Source organism: Falco punctatus, assembly GCF_963210335.1.
Source record: "Falco punctatus genome assembly, chromosome: 9".
NCBI lineage: Eukaryota > Metazoa > Chordata > Aves > Falconiformes > Falconidae > Falco > Falco punctatus.
The window spans coordinates 43,023,142-43,046,404 of record NC_137589.1 but is presented as its reverse complement, the minus strand read 5'-3'; the positions used below and the strand labels follow the sequence as shown (position 1 = coordinate 43,046,404).

Below are 23,263 nucleotides of genomic sequence, written 5' to 3'. Positions count from 1 at the left end.
CTGTGATGTTCAAAAGAAATGATGTCTGTTGGCCTACTATGACGGAAGCTTGATACATACTATATTTTCTGTGATAACATATTTTAAATACTCTTCATATGAAATTAATAAGTATTTTTTTGTTTTAAAACTCCACTTTAATTTTTTTTCTTCTGGAAAGTCTGGCCTGGTAAGTGTATGATTTATAAGAAACGTAACAAATGCAGCTTTTCCAGTCCAGACAGCACATTTGCCTGCACTCTGCTTCGTGGAATTACATGGTGCACCACCACCATTTTTAGCAGATGCTGGTTGGCCATCTGAGTCTGAACAGGGGTTGTGACTGTCATCTGAGGTGAGGGCAGTGTTCAGAGCCCTCCGGGTTCATCTGTTCCAAAAAAGGACTTCACTGTAAACTCATCTTGGGCTTTAAATATCCAAGTTTTCTTAATGTTTTCCACATATCTGAAGGTTGTTTTGCTGCTCTTCTGTCAGTGCAGCTAGTTGTTCTTGCCAAAGTGTAGTACCTTGCTTTTATTCTTACTGAACTGTATCCCATTTCCAGACTCTCCTACTTGTGATCACTCTGGATTTTTATTCTGTACTCTGCAGTGCTTTGGTTTATCTCACCTTCATGTTACCCACAAAGGCAAAAGCATTGCCAGTCCCCCATATTAATGCACGTGTTGAACAGAACTAGAGCTAGTGGCTGTCTTGCAGGGTTTCACTTGAAGTAGCATTCTACTTTAGCAAACTGCTTTTCCAACCAATTTTGCATCCATTAAGTAGTTTCATTTAGACAGATTTAACAGTTTGCTTATAAGTAAAGTTATATAAGCCCTTGATAAAAGCATTGAAGTTGTAATGCATCTGTTGCTTGTGTTTCCTTCCCTCTGAAGACTCTTACATTATCATGGAAAAAAAAAATTATCATTTGTCATGATACTTGTGAACCAGTCATAATGATAGTGATTACTTGTTTCTTGTTCTGTTTTTTGTGGTTTGTAAGTAGCATGGTGATATTTCCAGCTTTTTACTGGGAATTGAAATTGAGTGGTTTAGGGCATTTGGGTTCCTCTCTCCCTCATTTTTGCCATTGGCATTACCTACAATGCTATAGAAAAGTGTACTATACATATAGTTCTTACAGTAATTATGTAAGTCTTATAGTATGAAGTATTCCATAATTGTCTCTGTAGCCTCTGGAGAGGTGGCTGATTTTTCTGGTTTTATTAATGGGTCTCAATTATTTTGAGTCGCAAAGGTACTTCTGTGTTACAGCACGGAAGGAACTTTGGCTTTTAGTGCAGTATTTAAGCTCTTTTACATTTAGTGCTGTGACTAGATTTTGGAACATGGTGTTTCACTGTTTGTGCAGTTGCTTCCACTGAATGTGAGTCTTGCTCATTTGTTTCTTCTATGAGTACAAACTTAATTGATAATACTCACCAGCAGCACTGGGGCTTCTCAGTGGACAAGAAAGGAAGATGCATACCTTATTCTGTGCGTGCTTAAAAAGCGGGGCAGGCATTTAGATAATTGACTTGAATAAAACACTAGATTTCCCTTTGCATCAAAAGCTATCCTAGGATATATACACACTACACTTAATAGATGAAAATAAATCCTCTTCACAGAAAGTTACAATCACATCATCTGAACAGGCAAAAAATATGATCATGTGTAATTATATGATCTTATCTAGTTTGACTGCTGCACTTATTATATTAATAAGAATAAATTGGGGCTTGGAAACTGGCTGCACATGTAAGCCAAGCTTGTGACCTTTACCAGGGTTGCTCTCTCTTAATTGAGAAGGCTCGTGTAGGAAGAGTTAAGCCTCTTCTGCATGAACCTTGCCCTTCATCAAATCAACAGCATCCTGGAAACAGGTGAATAAGGTGCAAAACAGTAAGGGAGCAGCAGTGAGTGATACTGAAGGTGGTGTGGTGTGGGAGCGATGGACACATCACCGTTTCCAGTGGCTCTTGTATCCAAGTAAAAAGAAGGCTTTAACAATCAAAAAATATGCAGACTTGAAGCTCTTTGCCTTTTTGTGTGTGTGTGTGTGTTGGTAATTTGCCAGACATACAGGTTTTGTAACAGCAGGAAATCTACTGATCTTGGTTTTGGTTTAATTAAGACATTTGTTTAAGTAGCTGTGAGTGATGAACACCCTGCAAACCAGAGTGCGGTACCCGTGTGGACCCAGGCTGTGATGCCGGGCACTTCCCGTAGCCACGTTGCCCTGGCAACCACCCTGAACCATCATTTCTCTGGCTGCTGACCCATGAATTGAATGCGTGGCTTATGCAAATATATTCATCTAATTTTTTTTTTCTTTCCTTGTATTTGCTAGCATCAGACTGGCATAAAAGGGCATTAGGCAGTACCACGACCCGTCTGACAGGTGTACCACCGGGCTGTGGCAGCACGGCCGCCGCCGTGTCAGGAATGGGAGCCGTAATTAGAGCAAGGAACAGAATGAACGTCAGATGAATTACCAGGCAGCAGATCATATTTGTCAGGAAGGATTGCATACATAAAAATTAAGTGACAGTACATGCCGGGGTAATGAAAGAAAAATGAAAGATTTGCCCATACACAGCTCATGAGATGCAGGCGAGTGCCTTTCTCGGAGCAGTGGCAGGATGCCTGGCCAGCAGCACGGCCGCTTGGGAGCATCGCTGGGGCAGCAAGCGACCGTGGGGCAGGGAAAGCCCTGGCCCCTGGAAAACCTCCACAGGCAGACCTGCGGGAGGGGAAATGTGGACACCTCCTGTCTCACCGAGTAACAGAACTGTGTTAGGGAAGGCAGCAGTGTTGTGGGATGGGTGATAAACCCAGGAACCAGCCGTGGGCTGGAGGGTGTAGGTGAATTCACCAGGTGGCACCTCTTCTGCCGCTTTCCCTTTTCCCTGTGTGACTGGTGAGAGAAGACAGGAGATACTTTTCCGTGGGGGAGAGTTCTTCATGCACAAGCCTTGCCAGAAAACTCCCGTGTTGTAAAGGTAATGAGTGTAGCTAAGGTGAATTTTACTACTTCTCTTTACAACATGGTAGCTTACCGTCCTTCCTTTCCTAATTTAAGCTCCCCTGTAGCAGAAGCTCCAGGGCTTAGTTTAATGGAGGTAGACTCACATATCACAGAAACTTCATTTTATTGAGGGGTGTAGGAGGGAGTGGGAAACGGGGGGGGGGGGGCGATTCAGCACGAAGTGAGGAGGAATGCTTTTTTCCTTTTTTGTTTTCAGTAGTGCTTACTATTTTCTTGAAAAACTTTTACAGCCTGTTCTTTTGCAGTTTATAACGCAAGCGTTTTACTACATTTGTAGTCTTTTTTTTCTTTTTCTCCTTTCTTTCATTTGCATAGTTATTTTTATTCCCCAGAGGAGCCGTGTGATACCTGTCTGACAGGCTGTTTCACTACAGAAAATGGCTGTACTTAACCCAGGGCTTTGCACCCAGCAGTGACGCAATGACATCTGGGTGCTGGAGCAGGGGTGTGCGACACCACGCAGTTTGGGTTGATGTTACCGTACCTGGTGTGTGATGGGCTGCCAGGTGTCGTTGCTTTCATTCAAGATTTAATAGGGCTAGTAGTATTTGTGTCTGGTTTTAATGTTTGATTGTGCCTATTAATTTATTTGTTGATCTCTGAGGAGGGTATCCAGAGGAGTATCGTGTCAGTTAAGGCTGTTCTGATACGCTTGTTAGAAAGCTTAAGTCACAACTTTGCTATAAAACTTAGTGTTAAGTCAAAAATTATAAAAAGCAGAGCATATTTAAGAACTGTTTAGACTTTGGAAAATTTAACAGTAAGCTGGTAGGTTTTGTTTTACTAGGAGCTGTAATAAATATAAATAATTTCCATTAGTAATAAAATGGATAACTTTACTAAGTGGTATAATACCCATTTTTAGCCAAATAAACTTGGCATTATCCAAAGCAAAACAAAACAACAACAACAAAAATTTACACAGAATAGTCGTGTTTTGGAGCAGATGATTTATTATTTATTCTTGGACAAGAATGAACTTGGAGCAGATTTTTCTTTTGGGGGATGCGTATAAGTCAAAGCTTCCCAGTTTAGAACATTGAAATAGCTGTGGACTGGAGTACGTGGGGTGTTACACATTCCTTGTGGTTTCTTGGTGGCTATGAGGGTGAACATGGGTAACTGCAGTCGTGAGAAGAGCTCTTTTATAAATGGACTGTTTGTCTTTCTCTTTTCTTTTTGCTTGCCAAGCTAGTTTGCAGTTTGAAACAAAATCACAGTACTTCCAGGGGCTGGTAAGCAGAACTTAAGAAAAAATGGAGACAAGAAATCTGCCTAAAATTTCAACAGCCAATATTCTGTGCATTTTGAGAAATTTTGGCCTTTTGGTCTGTGCCTGTGTAGTACAGAATTTGTGGAAGAAAAGATTGGTGCAGAGTTACTGCAGGTATGTTGTTTTCAAACCAGGAAAAAAACAGAACAAAAAATAAAAAACAAACAAACAAAAATACCCCCCAACAAACAAACCCCAAAACTCTTAAGGACCTTGGTAGGGTTATATATATAATGAAATCTTAATAAGAAAAAACGGATCTTAAAGCAACAGGTCTGTTAAGAGCAGCTGCAATATTATGCACAAAATATTTATTCTCTTTTGTAAGAATAAGTAGAATTAATCCTTTTTTCTTCCCCCACAATTAGTGGGGGTACCTCACACTGAGGTTTCACGGAGTTTGAAGTATATTTTTGTGCCTTTGACCACTGTTTCACTTTTAGCTAATACCCAAAAGTTGATCTAATTCCCAAATTCTCCTTCTGGGAAAAGACCTCAGCCTTCTTGTTGGAAGTACAGCCCAAGTAACGCAAATGGTTAGAAACAGAAACTTAGGAACTAGACCCCTTTTAGGTAACATTGTAAATTTTTCTTGGTAACCTACAAGCTTGTCTGGAGAGATGAGACAGGTGAGAGTTGTGGACTTTCATTTTCAAGTAGAATTGCTTCCCTACTGTGTTTGCACCACTGGATGTTATTAAAACACACTACAAGATTTTTCTTTACTATATGTAATGTTCATGGAATATGTAATAGTGTGTCTTATATGTTAAAGCTAAGCTAGTAGTTCTGGAAATACTTTATAATTATTATTTTTAAAACTGGGTGTTTTTTTGTTATTCATGGATAGCATCTCAGTTTTTTGAGCATAGTTCTCTGCCTTTTTCATTTGTAATGAGCATGTTTCAAAAATCACAAGTATTTCAAAACATTGCAAAGTTTGTTTTGACAGGAGTGGAACATCTCTAGAATGAAGGAATGCTTTAATCAGTATTACCCCTTTGAGGCCTGTGTTGCGCTCTGATATCTTTTGGTTTGAAACTGGGAATACTCGGTAAAGATACAAGAAAGGTCAGAATTTGTTAGGTTCTTTCATATTCAGAACTCTTCCCTGCTGTGAGAAAGAAAAGTGATAGATTCAGAAACACTGTTCGGCTCAGTATTAAAAGATCAGCTGGAAGGTACTGGTGAAGGCGGAACAATAAAAGCTTTCCTTATCACTTTTTATTGTACTTTACAGCCAAATACGGCCATGGAGTTTCATTAATATAAAGAGATGCTTATTTTTTATAACATTTAAAAAACCCCAACCCATACAGAGCCTATTAAAATATTTGGAAATACTCCACACTGGTTTCAGTCTAATGACAATTTGCCTAAAGGTGTGGGAGAACCACTGCTGCAAGAGACTTGGCTCATTCACTGAATTTAATGTACCACAGACTCTGACAGAGCCTCCTGAAAGTGCAGATCGGATTTTCTCTTGTTCCTGCCGATGAGCAGCTAGGGATGAATTCGCAAGCAGCATTGATCCCTGGCTGAACTGTGTGCACGGGGGAAGCTCCGATGGAAGGTAATGGTGCCGCATGTGACTGTACTGGTAACCTGGCCACTGTCACAACAACAAAACTCCTCTGAGTCAAGCTGAAACATGTTTTCAAAACGGGTGAGCGTGCTGTTCCCTGTGTAGTGAAAGACTTGCTGAGTTCAACATAAGGCAGCTCTTCACCAGGGTGTTGCTGTGGCAGATGTGAGGATTCGGTGCAGAGTGCCCGTGCACGCTGGTTGCTGCAGTTGCACGGGTGGGATTTTTAATTCGGACTGGTTATGAGAGGAAAGAATTTGAATTTTATTTCTGGAATGACTTTACTGCCTTTGCCTGTGTGTTTTTCTGCTGATACAAGAGACTTTGTTCCTAATCTAACTGGGAATAGCTAGCATTTCCCAAATTTGGGTGTTGCAGATATCCCAGAGCTGTTCTGGGCCGTGTGGGTGTTGTCGCTGAGCACACAGGCAGTGCAGGGGAGAGGGGGAAGGAATGTTGTTCTGGTATCGCTGCGGTAGGCTGATATTCGAGTGAAGTGTTCTGACTTTCAGAAATAGAATGGGAAGATGCTTACTTAGTCATAATCTTCTCTACGTTTTGCAGCTTGTATAACTTTAAAGGCATTACTCTACCACCTGGTGATTAATATTGAATCTGAACAATATTTTGTATTTTCAGCAGGGCAAATGCCAAAGAAAGTTTCTGATTAATAGTCTCCGATTAGACCATTCTTGTCAAATTGACTAATGTAATGCAATGGCGAGCCCTGACTGATTGCACTGGAAGCCTTGTGCGGTTTTCTAGAAGATGCTCATTACAGGAGATTCCCACGTAATGTTGGACAGGCCATAAAGAGAATTGGGCTTGTCAGTCTTTTATCATGACAGTTATTTAAAAATTAATGCATCGGTTTTGAAACGCAGAGCCCTGCGTGTTTGTACATTTGCTGGCAACACTGCAGTAATGGTAGGTAAATGTGCAAGGTGGACTCGAGGAAGTCAGCTCGGGCTGGACTGCTTCATGGACCCATTAATGTAATGGAACAGACTAATACGCAGAAAATCAAATACAGACTGTAACGCACTCATCCGTGTCATAAAGCCTGTCATTCTGCTTTGATCGAAGGTCGTTTTAAGGCATTATCTGAAACGACAGTTTTAGCCTACCGAGCAGACCCCTGCTAACATGGAAGGCAAGGCCATAACTTTAGACCCCACATTTTGTTATTTGCTCCGAGCTTGTGGCGCAGTGACCCAGAATAACTGATTGCAAGAGCAGCTACGGCTGGAGGCCGCCCCTGGCACCAGCACTCTGAAGCATGAAGACTTTGGGGAGTAAGTAGGAGTGACCTCGATGTTCCCTCCTGCCATGGAGTGCTGCCCGCCCGTGCTCAGCTCGTGTACCCGCTGTCAGTGGAGGGCTGGCACGTATTCTGCTTCAGCTGCTTGGTTAGCTCTCCTGGCAGTCCGAGAAAAGCCACAGCAGTGGGTAGCTGAAGGCAGGGAAATGTCTTACTGGTGTTCAGTGGGGACTTCCAAAACGGTCTTCAGGAACTTCACGTAACGAATCGCCATTTCTTCTGCAGCCGCATGTTTTTAAGCAGGAAAATGGAGCAGTGCTATTCCAACCCAGTCAGTTCTTGTGCAGAAATCTGGCAAATGTGTGTGCAAATTGTGTGGAGAGCTGTGCTGTCTGTTGTGTGCATCTTGCATGCACATGGGAGGCATCTATGGAAAACCTTGTTGGGCACTTTGAATTGAGTCCTGCCTGTTCTTGGTGTTTGTGAAGTTACTCTGTGCAGTCTGTTAAATATTACTATTAACAGAACTCCGGTCTCATCCATATGCAGAGGCCTTTCACTGGCAATTAAAACCAGCCAGATCTGGGACAGTGTCAGTTTGGCATGCTCCTGGGCTGGATATGATACTGCTGACCAGGGAAATATAATAATCTCCATGTGGTATTTTTCTTGTGTTGTAGTTTGTATAGAATTTGCAGAAATGTAATTTCTCATTAGGCTGCTCTCACGTTGAAAATGAAGACATTTCTTATTTGAATGACCTGCAAACACAAGCTGAGTTTATCATACAGGGGCAGCAGGTTAGTGAAAATCCTGGGGGACCAGATAAATGAGCCAGTCAGGGCGGTGGTCCCCTCTCTTGGTTACTGGTTCTGCTTTGGTGAGAAGATTTTTAGATACATATTCCTGTGACGTCTTATGTTTCACACGGATGCCGTAGGATTGATTTCACATTATATGCTCCGTTTCTGAATAGCTCTAGGTAAAAATTGTTGAGGTTTGGTAGACTCAAGATTTGGGCATATAGATGCATGACAAAAATGTAGAATAAAGATTGAAAGGTGTTGGTTGGGGGCAGGGGGGGTGGTTGTTGATTTTGTTTTGAGGTAAGCTGCCCAGTTTTCACCCCAGAGAAATAAAATGCCTTGAGTATTTTAAGGTGGAGTGGCTTGTGAGATACGATCTCAGTTTACCTCACAGAAAACTTTGGGCTTTGGAAGGCTGATACAGTAGAGACTTTAGTGATGGGGTAAACTGGGAGGTTGTGTTGCATATGGCATCCATACTTCCAGCAAGACCAGCATAAGGGGGGATGTTGGGGATGCTCTGCAGTAAATTGCATAATTGCATGCTAGCATTGGTGGTACTAATTTCAAATCGGTGCTCTTTGTTTTGGCTAAATAACCTAGGATATTTTTGCATTTCTCCGATTTCCTACTTCTGTTAGGACGCTCCTCTGCTGAGAACGGAGAGCATTGCCTGACTCCTCTGTCTGTTGCTCTGTGGCTTGGTTGATACGAGTACCAAGAATTCTCTGGGGCTGTAAACATCTCTTTGTCCTGTGGGGACAGGCTACCTGTGGTGCCTGTATCAAAGGGATTCTGGCCTGTGTTTAGGTTTTCTGGATGACAGAGGAATGCAATTAAGATTTGGATTCACATGTATGCTGAGCATGACATGGTCTAAACTAGAGGCGCCCCAAAACTTGTCTTGCTCAGGCATCGTGCTGACAGCAGCAGCTTTATGCCGGGTCGTCTGTGCACTTGATGGGGGTTGATTTTCGCCTTTCAGGAAGCTGTTGCTTTCTGCCCCACAACTCATTTGTTTCCTACAGTGCGCAAACCCCTCCTTAGGAACTTTGGGGGAACGTGGTGGCTCTTCTTCCCCCTCCACCTCTAACACCATCCTTCATCTGCTTATTAGTCTTCCAGCTGTCTGCAGGAAGCATTTCAAATGGAAAAATTGTAAACTGAATGTTAAAGGCAAATTAAACATTTGCCATCTTGTGTGGAAAGGTCTTTAATTAGGAGAAGGGTACACTGGGATGCCGAAAGAAAAAACAAAAAACAAACCTGACAGGGGACAGGCAAGCAGGGGAAGCAGGAGAAAAGAGAGCATATACAGTCCTTGGATGTTTTAATAAATGATGTATCTGAGGATTATTTGATGTAGTTGAGACTGCCAGGATGTCTTGTATTTTCAGTACCACAACTGAAACTTATTTAGGATTTAAAAAAGAACTTTTTTAAGGTAAGGAATTTATTAATAATTTCCTGTAACTTCTGTCCAAAATGCTGGCGTAAATTTCTTTTGATAAAATACAGAGTTCTGGAAGTACATAGAAATCCCACAGCTTCTGATGTGACTGCAAGTTGGAGCAGCATTTTAAAGTTTGGAATTACTATCTTGGTTCTTTCAGAAAGTTTTTGAATGCCTGTCTGGTGCTGGGCTTGTTACATGTTTCTTTGCTGCAGTAAATGGTCTCCTGAACCCTTACGAAGGGTCCCCCCTCGTACCTGGATCCGCCCTGTCATGCTGCTTGTGCCGCTTGTCAGGGGACCGTGCAGGTGATGTGCTCACGGGAGCCGTTTTAGCAGAGCACATCCATGACATCTGACTTGCAGTTTCAGTGCTGTTGTGTGAACCAAAGGAGGATGGTCCTTTACGACTGCTCTGTCCATCTGAGACATTCTGAAGGTACCTGGAAGACTGGAAGGGAAAGAAAATGTTCCTCAAATTTCAGAAATACGGAACTTTTCAGTTATGTTCACCAGTCCTCTATCTAAATGGTATCTTTGGTTCTACACCTTCAAAACCATTATTTGTTTCCAAATTTTTGTACAGATCTCTTCTGATGAGCTATTTGTGCTAAACCTAATCCTTTAATGAAGTTGAACTGCGGTATTAATATGAGTTGCACAGTCACTTTTCAAGACGATAACTCCTCATTTTTTTGTTTGTTTTTTTTTTACAGTGGGAACTCCATACTATATGTCCCCAGAAAGAATACATGAAAACGGCTATAACTTTAAATCTGATATCTGGTCTTTGGGCTGTTTATTGTATGAGGCAAGTATCTTCTAACTTTTTTTCCCCAGGTTGGTTTTGTAGCACACAGTGCCATACAGGTCAGACTTACTTCAGCTCGATTGTTGAGGAACCTTATGAAAAGTTACCTCTTTTTGTGCTCATCATGTGCTTCTTGAGCATGAACAACAAAGGGATTGTGCCATACAGCACAGTACTTGCACAAAGTTAATTTAGGAGGTCGCAGTAGCTGTTGAGGATATAGACATAAACACGCCTGATAACCGCATTTTTTTGCTTCCTGCTGTGAGCAGAGCTGTTAGTAGGGCAGCATATTCATAGCTTCTCCTGAATAGACTGCATTTGTTGTAGAAACAGCACATTCACTTGAATGGTAGCTACTGGTTTGTTGAATTCTAACCAGTTGGAATATTTTAATTTTGGGAGCTTTCAGTAAAGAAAAATAGAGGTTTTTATGTAATGTGAAATCAGTTTCTCTAACTTTATTAGGGTACAGCTGGAATATTTTCTGATTGTACATTGTCTTCTAGCTAAACGCAGATACAAAGCAGGCATGCTTTGTGTGAACGACACGCTTAGTGTGCAACTTTTCCTTAGAAGCTATTACGTATATTTTGAAGATAAGTGCTATGATTTTGTAACAGCACTTTGAGTTCTGTGATTTCATTTTTAGCAGGGATCAGAGCGTATTGAACAGTCTTGCACTCATTTATAATCTAATCGCAAATCTTTTTTTAGATGTATGCATCTTTGAATTCAAGTGACAGTGCATGTCAGTGTTTAGAAGGCTTTTATCCCAGCCCAGAGAATTTAAAATCTCTGGGATATTTAGTAATAAGAATATTGTTTGCATCCTCTTTGGTTGATATATTATGTGAACTGATGACATTTTGCTTCTCACTACAGCTTCTCATAACCACATGGAATTAGAGAAATGTACTTAATTTTGTGAGCACATCAGATGTGAAAACTACTGTGGTTAGGCATGTACTTCAGCTAGTTGATTAAATATTTTAGGAAAGATGGTATAAAAGTAAATTTTTCCCTAACACTGGTCTTCCCGGCAGGTGTTCAGAGTTTGTCACTGTTACGTACTTCTGAGGAGAACTCATCTGATACAACTAAACGCTTGCTCAGCGAGGTAGCGCGCTGCCCCCCGTGTGTTCCAAGCCCTGAGCCGTGCAGTTCGATAGGTGCTGGTTTACTGTTGGCGGAGTGTCAGAGCGCTGGGTGGTCTGCATCTCCAGTGGGAGATTGACACTGGGAACTCAGTGAAATAAATGGATTAAGATCCTGCTGAAGGGGTTTGAGCAGTCTTGGAGGCTTGACTCCAGCAGCCCTTTGCTTCTCGCATGTAAGACAGCAGCACAGCAGCCCTCATACAGTTACAGACTCAGGTGTGGTCCAAAAAATACTCTTGGAGAGGAACAAAATCCCAAAACTGTCCATTCTTTTTACATTCCTAGCAGCATCCATCCAAAAACCCTATCTCCGCAGTGCTTCAGCCAGCCTGCTCGCAGCTGCTGACTGTCCTGTCCCTGTCAGGTGGCACAGGGTTTCGTTAAGGAAAAAAGATTTGTCTGGGTGCCTGGGTTAAATACCCCGCAAGTCACCATAAGCAGTGTGAAGTCCCGGCATCGGCCTTGCTAGTGTCGGGGCAAATGGCCACTAGATACGCTGAAGGGAAGATCCACTTTGGTGGAGACACTGGAGCCCGATGGGGTGGTATCACTGTCTTATTGTTAGAATTCCATGGGATGGGAGGGAGAGAAATGGAGAGATGCGAGCAAGATACCCTACTAAGTACTTGGTCAAAAAGATTTGGAAAATTGTGAGCTTAAATTGAGTGACTTTGTGCCCATCCTCAAATTCTCATTACCTCTAGTTGAAAGAATTCAAGAGACTTTTAATAATTCCTGAAGTGGCAGCAACGTACCATTAACAGGCTGGTATTTTTTTATGAAGGATGGTTTTGCCTGTAACGCTTCTAATGAGGTACTGAAAACCGGAATGATCCAGTGTAGCTGTGTGTACCTGGGTCTGCTGTGGTGTTTGGGAAGGAACTGGGACGCTCTGCCGTGGGAGCAGGGAATAGAACGCCCGAGCTCCCAGTGGCTCGTGACGCTGAACAGTTCCAGGTATGCTTCATGCAGGGGGCCTGGCCTGGAGAGGGGTCTCAGCGTCAGCTCTGCCGAGTCCAGAACTTTGGCCCTGCCACGTGGGTTGGACTTCCCAAGTCTGGCAGCACGAAAGCTGCCCAAGTTGGACACCGCTACTCGCCTGCTGCTGTCGTGTGCAGCTTCTCCGTCAGGCTGCTTGGAGTCGTTTTGGAGGCTGAGCTCTGCTGGGATGGGATTCCAGATTTATGCAGAGAGAAATATTTAGCGTTGTGCTAAGATATGTTTTTGTTGCAGGCAATATGGTCCCCTTATGGCGCAGTAGTCTTGGTACTCCTTATATTTCAAGAAGCTGACTTAATTGCGCACTAAACATAATTCTCTGGTAGGAGTAGCAGTACTGTAGTAACATGTGAAATATTTGGCATGTGAAGCGTTTTTAAATTTACTTCCTACGTAGGTAAGCCTTAGCTTTGGGAACAGGAGCTCTAAGATCTTGCAAATTCCAAGGAGGACTGGACAGTTACCAATTTTGTGTTCAGTACAGAAACAGCTACTTGACTTTTTAAACTTTGTAGAATTTGGAAAATTAAAAATCAAATTCGTATGTCTTTGAAGGAGCTGTATTTTATCTTTGCTAATTTCTTATAATGCAAATGTTTTTCCATTTGGCTTAAAAGTAAGGAAGCGATGCGTATTGGGTGATGAGTCACTTCTGATATTTCTCCAGATAGATTGTGTAGATAAGCTGCAGAGAGATTTAATGTACAAATTGCCTTCAGAGACATGCGTGTCCACTAGAATCCACTTAGGGAACATTGAGGGGTTTGGGATGTGATGCCACATAGCACCACTTAACTTTGACATTGATAATCATACAGTGATTTTTATTAAATCTTATCAATATAGTAATAACTGTCTTCATCCCTCACTTCCTGTAGATATCTGTCAGCAAGATAACTTGGAGGGGATAAAAATAAGTTGTTAATTCCCAGAATATAGCTACAAGCAATGACTTTAGCAGTTCTGGCAAGACGATCAATTTAAACACTAACAGTGATTCCTATATATATATTTTTAACCAGTCGTACTGCATGGTGGTCATTTTAAATGGAGATCTAGCTGTCCTGTGGTAATTGCTCTAATCAAAATGTCAGGAGCAAACCCCAACATAGCATCACAAACTGCTGTTAGTGAGATGTTTGGAGCGCCTGTGGTCACGACCCCTACAGACCTGACTGTCGCAGTCGCCATGTGTGCACGCTCTCTTGCCATTTTCATTCCCTGCATTTACCACCCCAAAACCCCACCGTGTTTCCTTCTCATTCTTCCCCTTTTGCACGTGACTGTTCAACTAGACTTGGAAAGAAAAGTTAATGGGAATTGAAAAACCCCTTTCAACCTTACTGGCATTATTGATGTTTGTATTGAAATCTCAGAGACCTTGTTTAACCCTTGATTGCCTTCTGTGCCTTTCCTAATGTGCCCATTAGTGTTTTTTCTTGGAACAATCTTGTGTGCTGGGCTCTTCAGTTTTGTTTTAACTGATTGAGAGCAGTTTGCTATCAATCTCTAATTGGAGATCAGAGTCTCTAATTGGAGTCGGTAATTTTTTTCCCCACTGATTTGCTTGGTTTACTGTTATGACAGTAGTGAAGTAACAGCGATACAACATCACCTTTTTCCTTCAAAAAATTCCAAAAGGCTGTGAGCAGGGGGGTGTCAGCGCTCCTGCCCGGCTGTTGTGGCTTCATTCACAAGCCTGTCAGGCGACGCTTCAGCCTCAGGTCTGTGGGGTTGATGAGGAATAACTCTGCATTACTACTAATAATAGTGGTGAAACCACAGAGAAGTAGAAGTGTGCCCGTTCCCCAACCCACTGTTTTGTGCAGCTGTTAAAGGCGTAATTCCTCATGCTCAGCCTGCAGCAAAGCACAGTAAATGTCACCGGCACAGCAAATACCTCAAGCTGCATCACAGGAAGCATTACAGACAGAAAACTGAACCAGCTCGGAATTTTCTGAGATTTTTTGGGGAGCTATGTACTCAGTTCATTGTGTCCCTCTGTGTAATTTGGGTACCTTCACGTATTCTGTTTTGCCATCCGTAAGACTCTGTATATCTGATAAATGCTTCTGGAAGAGCTTCCTGAAAAATATATTGGCCTGGTGGTACTTAAGTTTATCTTGATGTGTCCTGCGTTGCTTAACGCTTGGACCTGTGTTGATGGCAATGAGGCTTTGGTAGGAGACCCCTGGCTGCAGCCCACTGCCAGGGTGCCCGAGGGGGTGGCCTGGGGCTGCCCCTGCACCGGGCCGTGCCCTGCTGCTGCAGAGCCAGCCCACGCAGTGTGGCAGAGCCCTGCCCCGAGAAAACGCGGCTCGTCTGCACCGAATCACGAATGATCCATCAATCTTGATTCCGAACTGCAGGATAATAGATTGGAGGATCTAGTATTGACTTCTAATTCTTCTGGGAGCTTGCTGTGTGTGTCAGCAATGGGACAGCGTTCTTCAGATGGCTTTCACAGTGCATGGTAATGAGCAAAAGACTAATAATCATCAAATAACCCCCTATTAAAGCCATAGTGAGAAGCATCAACTTCAGCCGCCCTCAGTATGAAAAGCTTGCCGATTTGACGTGGCTTGTAGCAAAATGGTTTTAAAAGATGTAAACAGAGTGGATAATACCCACAATTACTCAGTGGTGCTTCATTAGAAGGAGGTGCGGCAGCGCTGTGCGGGGCTGCCTCTGGCAGGCATCGATGGACCGCAGTGAAGAGCAGCACTTGATTAACGCCCTGGGCTAATGAGCGCATGGGCGCAGCGTGGGCAGTGGCTGCGGGTGGCTCGGCTGGGCTTGGGTCCTGGGGGGGTGGGGGACGGGAGGGAAGGTGCTGAGCTCATTGTGCGTAACTTGAATAGACACAACTTCACCCACGTTTTTAAGTTCAAAAGAGCCTGTGTGGCTGCAGCTGTTTTTCCGAGGCTCATCGTCAGCGTTCGCTCAGAGCTCCTGGTTGAGAACTGGCGGTGTCAATGGCTTTCCGTGCACAGAAAGGCAGTTTCCTTCCTGAGACTCAAGTGTAATATAAACATGTCTTTGTAAGGAGGCTCTGCATGCCCTGGGAGGAATTCTTCCCCACCCAGAGCCTTCTGTCATGCTTTCCTTGCTGTGTGAGCAGCCTGTTTATCTCGGACATCTGTCATATTTTTGGAGATGCAAAGACTGGATTCATAAAACAGAATTGAAAGAGGAAAAAGAGCAGATTGATTAGGAAAAGTTTCAGTAGTTTGGTTTCCAGATCTGCCCGGGATACTCTTTTCTAAAGAGCAGACCTCCGGGAGGAGGAGGGGAATGTTTGTTTTGAGGTAATTTTTATTTTTTTTTTAAAGGCTGAATATAAGCTCGTGCTTCTAAGGGTCTTTCCAAAAATAATCCAGTTATTCTTTGTAGCAGTCTGTTAAAAATCTGCCAGTTGCAGAGAGCAAATGAGCTGAATATGGTCGTAACCAAGGACTGTTAAAAGCATGAGATGTTTTCAAAGACAGAGGAGTTTCTACTTTTTAAAGAGATGATTGTGTTTGAGAGGTTTTCATGGTCCTCGTCGAGCCACTTGGTTTCTGATTGTCCTACAGTCCAAGCATGCTATTTATTGTTTTTTTTTTTTTTAAATAAAGGTACTTTCCTTCTGTGTACCTGGAGAACTGCCTGTATGCACCCAATGTCCCACATCTGAAATGTGTTGGGCAGAAAGAATCATGGTGACAGGAAAATGCGGAGACTTTTCCAGGCTCGGTGATGCCCAGGGGCTGTGCCAGGGTCACAGAGAGCTCCGGCGAAGGCAGGGCCGGGCTCCGGCATCGTGGGGTGCCCCAGAAGGCAGGGCCTGGCTGCCGGAGCAGGCACAGCTGGCACTGCCGTGTCTGTGACTGACGGGGACAGGACAGGGTGCTGTGGGGCGCTGGGACGGGGCAGCTTGGCCTGTGGACAGCCTCAGAGAGCAGCAGCATCGCTTGCTCACTCTCAAAGAGCAGAATTTGCTCTTGCAAATCACCGGTACTGAGGGCTATTAAATCCTTTGCGTCTCTGAAATATTCTCTGTTTTTTCTCTCCAGATGGCAGCTCTTCAGAGTCCTTTCTACGGAGATAAAATGAACCTGTTTTCTCTTTGCCAAAAAATAGAGCAATGTGACTACCCACCTCTTCCAGCTGAACATTATTCTGAAAAGGTAAATTGGGAGCGTTTTTTGCAGGGGAATGGGGGGGTGGTGCGGTGGAGTTCCTCCCCGCACAGGGGAAAGGGAACCCCCACACACATGCACATCCAAGACAGAGCAGAAGGTGACCAGAGCGGCCTGGGTACCTTCAGGGCCGGCTGAGAAAGCTATCGTTGTGATGTCTGAGTATTGACAAGCTAAATTAAGACAGAAAAGATGATTTCTTCATGTGGGGAATATTTTGAAACTGGAAGTCTGTGATGCTGGCAAAAACTAGCAATGAGCCGTGGGAAAGCCCTTTCCTTCACTTCCTTTCACTTAAAATAACATACTGTGAAACAGCACTTAAATTTTTGTTTGTGAAGTCTTCAGTGCATAACAAGGGGGGAAAGATTCTTTTTAAGAGGAAGAGGGGGAGGAAGGCTATTTAGTTTAATGCAATAAGCATCTATACAGCAGCCGTATAGGGGCTTTTGGAAGTCTGAGTTGTGCGCCTGTGAAAAGTGAAGGATGGAGAGTAGTGGCTGAACTGGAGTATATTAAAAAAAGCAATTGTTGCTGCGTGCTTGATTGGCAGTGTTTCACTTCAGCTGCAAACATGCCTGTTGTTTTTGTTCAGGGCCTTTTGAGGCGGGGTGGGGTTAGTGCTTGGGGTTTTTTTCCCTTACCTAGGCAAACCAGCTGCTTTTGCTTTTCCTTACCTCCTCATTCAGTTACAGTTGCCTCCTATTTGAAAGGAAATGGCCAATGTAATTTCACATGTTCACTGTATCCTTTGGGGTTTTTCTTTTGTTTTATTCTACCTCAAAAGTTCTAAGGAGCAAGAGACAGGATGCAAAGGAAATGCCATATGCAGTTGGCAGCGGACGGTCCCGTCCCCACCCCAAGAGGGACCCTGCATCACACATGTTACTTACGTTTTTACTTGTTAAATAACTCTTGCAAAAATACTATTTGCGAACTGTTCTGGAAAAGTGATTTTTTAAAAATATTACGTGCCCCGCCCCCCCCAAGCTGCCATAGCAGCGAGTCCCGGCTCCGTGCATTCACATTTGCCATGCTGTTGTAGCATGCATTTCAGGATATGCCTGCTGGCAGCAAGAATTAGTGTAAGTTGACAGATGTGTTTCCTGTCTTTACAATTACTGTCTGTTTGCTTCCCTCTGGCAGTGCTAAAGAGTGTGTGTAGTGTAGTGATACAATCCAGGGTGAGAAGGATGGTTTAAAGCTCAAAGGCGCCAGGTCCCAGAGAACGAGACTCCAGATGGTGTTCATACACTATTAACAGAATGCTTGACAAAGTCTGAGGAGGGCTGTGCCTTTGGCTGTAGCTCATCTCACTGCATCAGCTGCTGCTGCCTACTGGAAACGCAGAGCTTCGGTTTTGTGAATATTAGAACATGACTCCACCATGAACAATATTCCATTTAGTACGTCCCTTTAAAGGTTGCGTTTTCAGATGCTTTCGGAGTGGATAGCCAGAGGGGAAGGTGTGTTGGTGTCTCCCAGCAGCCAAGCTAGAGAAACCAGGCAGGAGCGGAGGCGCAGAGGCAGCTGCCCGCAGCAGCAGGCTGCACCAGGGTTGTTCTCCCTGCGGCTGGCGGCTGGGTGCTTATCTCGGCCTGGTTCTACGTGTTTTCCTTCATGAGCCAATGTCTCAGGTTTAGATTGAAAGGGCAGAGTCTTTGCAACCCCTCTGGCACTGTCACTGCCACAGGTCTGTGAGCGATGTGGGAAAGCAGCGAAGCCTTTACATCCTCCCACCTGCAGGCAGGGGTAGCGATTAGGCCTTGCCGTGCTGCAGTGTTCAGTGATGCTCCGGAGCCATCGGCACGTCTCCACTGCTCACACGGTCTCGAAGTGAAGCTTCAGCTGTAGGCTGACTGCGGATCACATGAATGTTTTAGTTGCGGCAGCGTTGTTTTAGGTGAACAAGGCAGAGCATTTACTGAAGAATGCCTTCTTCGATGATGTTTCCTTTCCGTGCTGTTCCTCTTTTCTGTAGCCTTTTGTGGCTAACCAGTCCGAATCCCCCCGTGATCAGCTGGCGTGCTGCTTGTAGCAGGAGGAGGAGCCGGGACTCCAGCCAGGATTAGTTTTCTATATCGGGACCAAATTTGCAGTAATTGGAGATGCTGGTTGGCGGTGCTTATCAAGGCTTAGTCCACCGGTTCTTGTAGATGATGGTGAAGTGCCTGCACTGTCCTGCTCATCGACAGAGCGCAGAGCTTGCTGGGCTGTGCTTGAGCCCTGGACTACATGGGAGCACAGCAGCTGGTTGGACAAATTGTATTGATCGTGCAGCTTCAGGTCAGAGGTTTAGAAGTGTTTTAATTTGTGGGTGTTTTCTGGTGGTCTTAGGGTTACAAAGGCCGCACCTCCCTGCCCTGGGATGAATCCAAAAGTCACCGTAGCAGTTAGGAGAGACTGGGCCAGGGCCGGGCGGTGGCATTGGGTTTGCTCTGGAGGTGCCCTGGCTGGGGGGTTGCGTTGCTCTCGGTGTGTGTGCATAAAGCGATAGGCGAGGTGACCAGCAGTGGTGGCACTGCCCGTGCCCTCGCCCCCTGCCCCCTGCGTGCCCCTGCCTCACCTGCCAGCCCTGGCCCACGGGCTGCTTGGCTGCTCTGCAGCAACCGCCACCAAAATGTGCATCTGCGGCAGCTGGAAGCACGGGGCCTTGCTCCATCCCGAGCTGAAAACCTCACTTCAGTGCGTTCAGCAATGCAGCTGAAGCTGTGCTTGATAGCTGTATGGTCATGCTTTTAATTACCATTAAAATAATTGGCACTGTGGCTACTGGGAGGATGTGAGAAGATCAGAGGCTCAAGGCTGTTTCTCCCGGTGCCTCGGGGGTACGAGCAGCTTTCAGTGTCTGTATAATTAAAAGCTACAATCTTTCATGTGCACAATAGAGGGCTGGGAGGTGGGGAGACTTTCAGCCCTTCTGCATTTTATTTATTAAACATAATCAATGATCAGTCTCTCTTCTTCACAAAGGTTTTTAGGGAACGCCGGTGTTTGACAGCCGTGCCCCGCTATCTTAAGATACACAAGCGCTGTTCAGACTCTTACATTAAAAACCTTGAACTGGCTTGTTACCGGGGCTGGTGTGGGACGGGGGGAGCAGTGGCTGTACAGCAGAGCTCTGTTCAGGCGCCCCCCTTTCCTCAGAGTCCGCTCCCACTGGCAAGTCCATCCCCACCTGCCAGCTCGGGCAGATTTCTGGTAGCGATGTCGTTTTTCTTTCCTTCAGCCCCATCCTGCCCATGCCACTGGTGCCTCCCTCTGCCCACCGCTGCTTCCCCACCCCAGCCCTTGGTGCGTTTCGCTGGGTCATCAGTGCCGGGCTCCTTCCCTGCTGCTCCGACCGCTGTCGTGCTTCAGCCTCAGCTGACTGCGAGCTGCCGGTCATCTGATGATGCTGGTCATCTCTGCTCTGGTTCTCTGAAGTGAATCAAAAATTTCCCCAGAAAAAAAAAATCTGATTTTTTTCAAAAAGGAAAATGTCAGGGAGTGACAGCTCAGAGGTGGTTGTTGCATTCTCTGTAGGACCACGCCAAACCACCGAGCCCCCGGGAGCCCCTGTGTGTGTATATGCTGGTAGCACATTGTAAATGGCAACGTAAAATCCACCGGGGCCTGTGGAAGATTTAAATCTTTGGTGATGAAGGTCTGGCAGAAACGGTTCTTCCTAGTCCTTTTGTAGAGTGGGGGGAACAGGGGACGGGACAGATGATGGACGTGTGCCTGCGGTCTGCCTGGAACATCTGTATGAAAGAGGTTCCCAGCCCCTGTCCTGGCTTCCAGTGGTCAGACAAACGTTCCCTTAACCTTTCCCAGTAAGAAATCGGCCAGTTCACTCATGTTTGTGTGCCCCTTCTGTCTTTCAGCTGCGGGAGCTGGTCAGCATGTGCATATACCCCGATCCAGATCAAAGACCTGACATTGGTTACGTGCACCAAATAGCAAAACAAATGCATGTTTGGACCTCCAGCACATGAACCATCTGCAAACACGCAGCGGCCAGCACAGCTCAGTCTTACTTGAATTTTTTTTCTCAGATGAAACCGACTGGTGCCTAGTCACACAAGTGAGAGGGTTGAGCACTCGTAGCAGGATGCTCCATTATTTCTGCAGGTTATTTGACAAGGACTCTTACAAGGTGGTCATGCTTTAAAGTGAAGATTCTGTGAGGTATTGCAAGTGATTATTTTTTTTGTTTTTTAAGGCCAATAACGTGTTACAGATGTAGATCATTTAAGGGTCCTTTCTTAAAACTGTTGTGTGTAATCTAGGATAGATGATATTAACACGGGTGTCAGAGCATTTGACACACCCCTTCTATCTTAACTCTAATGTGAAATATTGAAATAATTCCTTCAGTGAAATCACTTTATACTAATGTAAGAATTGCAGTAGATTTTGTGTAATTTGTGTAACTGCTACTTTGCCTCTTCCGCAAATGATTAATAGCAAATTCAGTTACTTTGTATATTTTAAAGCAGCCATTTATGTGTTTTTATTAATTCCCTCCTCTTCAGACTTAGGAACTGGGAAGGGTGGGGGGGTAGGAAACACATTTGTTTCAAGATTATTTTTTTTTTTAACTGAAAATTTAGAGTGAGTATTTTGCTAATGCATTTATCTGTTAACTTGGCTACAGCCAGTGAGGTGAGTTAAGCATGTACTTGGGGAGAAAAGAAGAACATGCAGACAAACCCAAAACAAGCATTGCTTCTGCAAGTAGTTTTCCCATTTGGCATAATTCTTCTTAAGACTACAGGTTCCTGTTGAAAACCAGTGTTTATCTCAGCCAACTAGATTTTGGTGAGGATACTTTTACATGTTCAGTAGTACGTGAGGTACTGTAGGTAGAACTTAAGCAAAGCAGTGTTTTAAACACTTGGAAAATTTTTAACAAAGAAAACCAAAATGCTTTGTGTATCTAACTACATAAGGATCAGCCCCTGTCTATTTAACTGTGAAAGCTAATTTACAGAATGTGAATTTTTATAAAATCTCAACCTGATTTGAAGGAGTCATCTTCTTTAACAACATGAAAATTTTCCACCAACTAAATCCATTCATTGAATCAATGATTTGGTTCATTACTGTTGATGAGAAATAGTCACTGCTTTAGGAACAAACGTGGATTCACGTTCAAGTGTTTCCATTTCATTTGCCTGTTCAGAGGAACAGGGCTGCACTTACTGTTCTTGAGGGCTACAGTGGGGGAATGAATACGCCTGTACTGTTCCAGTGCTGCTTCCGTGTGTGACGGTGGCTCATGCCAAAATGTAGTTTGTGTGTGACAGTTCAAATGCAGCCTGTGCCTGTTTTGTTTTGTTTTTTTTTTTTCTTAAGAAATGCATACAATCCTTGAATATTTTTTTTTTTGAAATAAGGTTAGGGTTAGAGGGTTACATACATATATATGCTTTTAGTGGATATTTTTAACCTAATTTGCTCTACTTAAAGGAAAACTGCAGTGCCATCTTCAACTACTTCCCATCAAATTTCAAAATATTTATATAGGGTAGCAAACAAAAGCTATTAATTGCTGTGAATAATGTTGGTATCATTAATGCAAGGTGCCATTTATTGAGTCTTCTCAGCAGAAAGTTGAGCCTGCTGCTCTCATGAGAGATTCAGGAAATTCAAATCAGCATGAGAATACAGTGGAGGCACCAAATTGCTTCCCCCATTCCCCTGCTAATTTATACCCGGCTTCCGTAGCGATGCGTAGGTTTAAGACTGAAGACTGTCACTGTCACACTGCAGCTTTCCTTTAAGCCACGGTGGCAGCTACACGTTCAGAGGATGGTTGTGCTGTGCCTCTTGGTGTAACACGGAAAAGGATCTTTGGCTTCCAGGGAAGCTCAGCTTAAATTTGAGTATCTTGAGAAGTCTGGTCACTTTCTTGCTACATAAGATTTATTAGCGCTTATAAGTAAATGTACTTCAAAAGGTAATTTTGTGCATTTTTAGATAAATAAAAAAATGATTTACAAAATAAACACCTTTGTTTAAAAAAAAAAAAAGTGTCCAGTATTAAGGAAAATGTTAAAAAAAAAAAAAAAAAAAACACTACTGCAAACAGGCCTAAATAATGTGTGAAACTGTTCCTAACAGCTATTTTGTGTATACTTTTCAATGTAAAGGGTCAGCTGTCCTGATGGAACACTAGCCCTGACAGTCTACACTCCAAACTGTAGCACATCTAAAGCTGTTTTCCCTGGATGGTGGTTGCAGGATGCAGAGACAGGGACTGGTACCCACCAGCCTTCTCAAGCTGCCTGTAGGTGATGTGCCTTCCCTTCTGACTAAACGAGAACTGCAGGTTGATTTTCTTCTAGCTTTTTTATTTTTTCAGGATGAAACAGTTTGAAATTGGTTTATCTCCGATACCAGGGTGGAGGCAGATCTACTCCACCTCCTGTTTTCTGCAGCTGAACAGCCCCTGATAGCCAGCGTTACTCCCTGCAGTAGCGCAGGCAGCAGCAGGTCAGAACCAGCCCCGTGCACTGTTTTCATACCACTTCTCACTGTGGTATGTATCCATCAAAAAACCCGTCCATCAACGGTAAACTGAAACTTGCCAAACTGGGCTTATGGGGAGTAGTTTTACCTTTGCAGCGTTGTTCCTAGAGTGACGTAAAAAACCAGCTCTTGTACTTTTGTGGGTTTTCTTCCCCAACAACAGTGTGGTGCATGGTACCTGC

At 43.9% G+C, this 23,263-nt stretch overlaps 1 protein-coding gene across 3 annotated transcripts in view; it reads left to right on the top strand.

Moving 5' to 3' along the window:
* Positions 1-22,558, top strand: part of NEK6 (NIMA related kinase 6) — an 84,166-nt gene extending 61,608 nt beyond the window's left edge. For all 3 annotated transcript variants that reach the window (XM_080401439.1, XM_080401438.1, XM_080401437.1), the window contains exons 8-10: positions 10,131-10,225; positions 16,440-16,553; positions 20,432-22,558. In XM_080401439.1, the coding sequence (XP_080257565.1) occupies positions 10,131-10,225; positions 16,440-16,553; positions 20,432-20,542 (320 nt within the window). In that variant the 3' untranslated portion in view covers positions 20,543-22,558. The remainder of the gene's footprint in view (positions 1-10,130; positions 10,226-16,439; positions 16,554-20,431) is intronic.
* Positions 22,559-23,263: the final 705 nt, after the last annotated feature.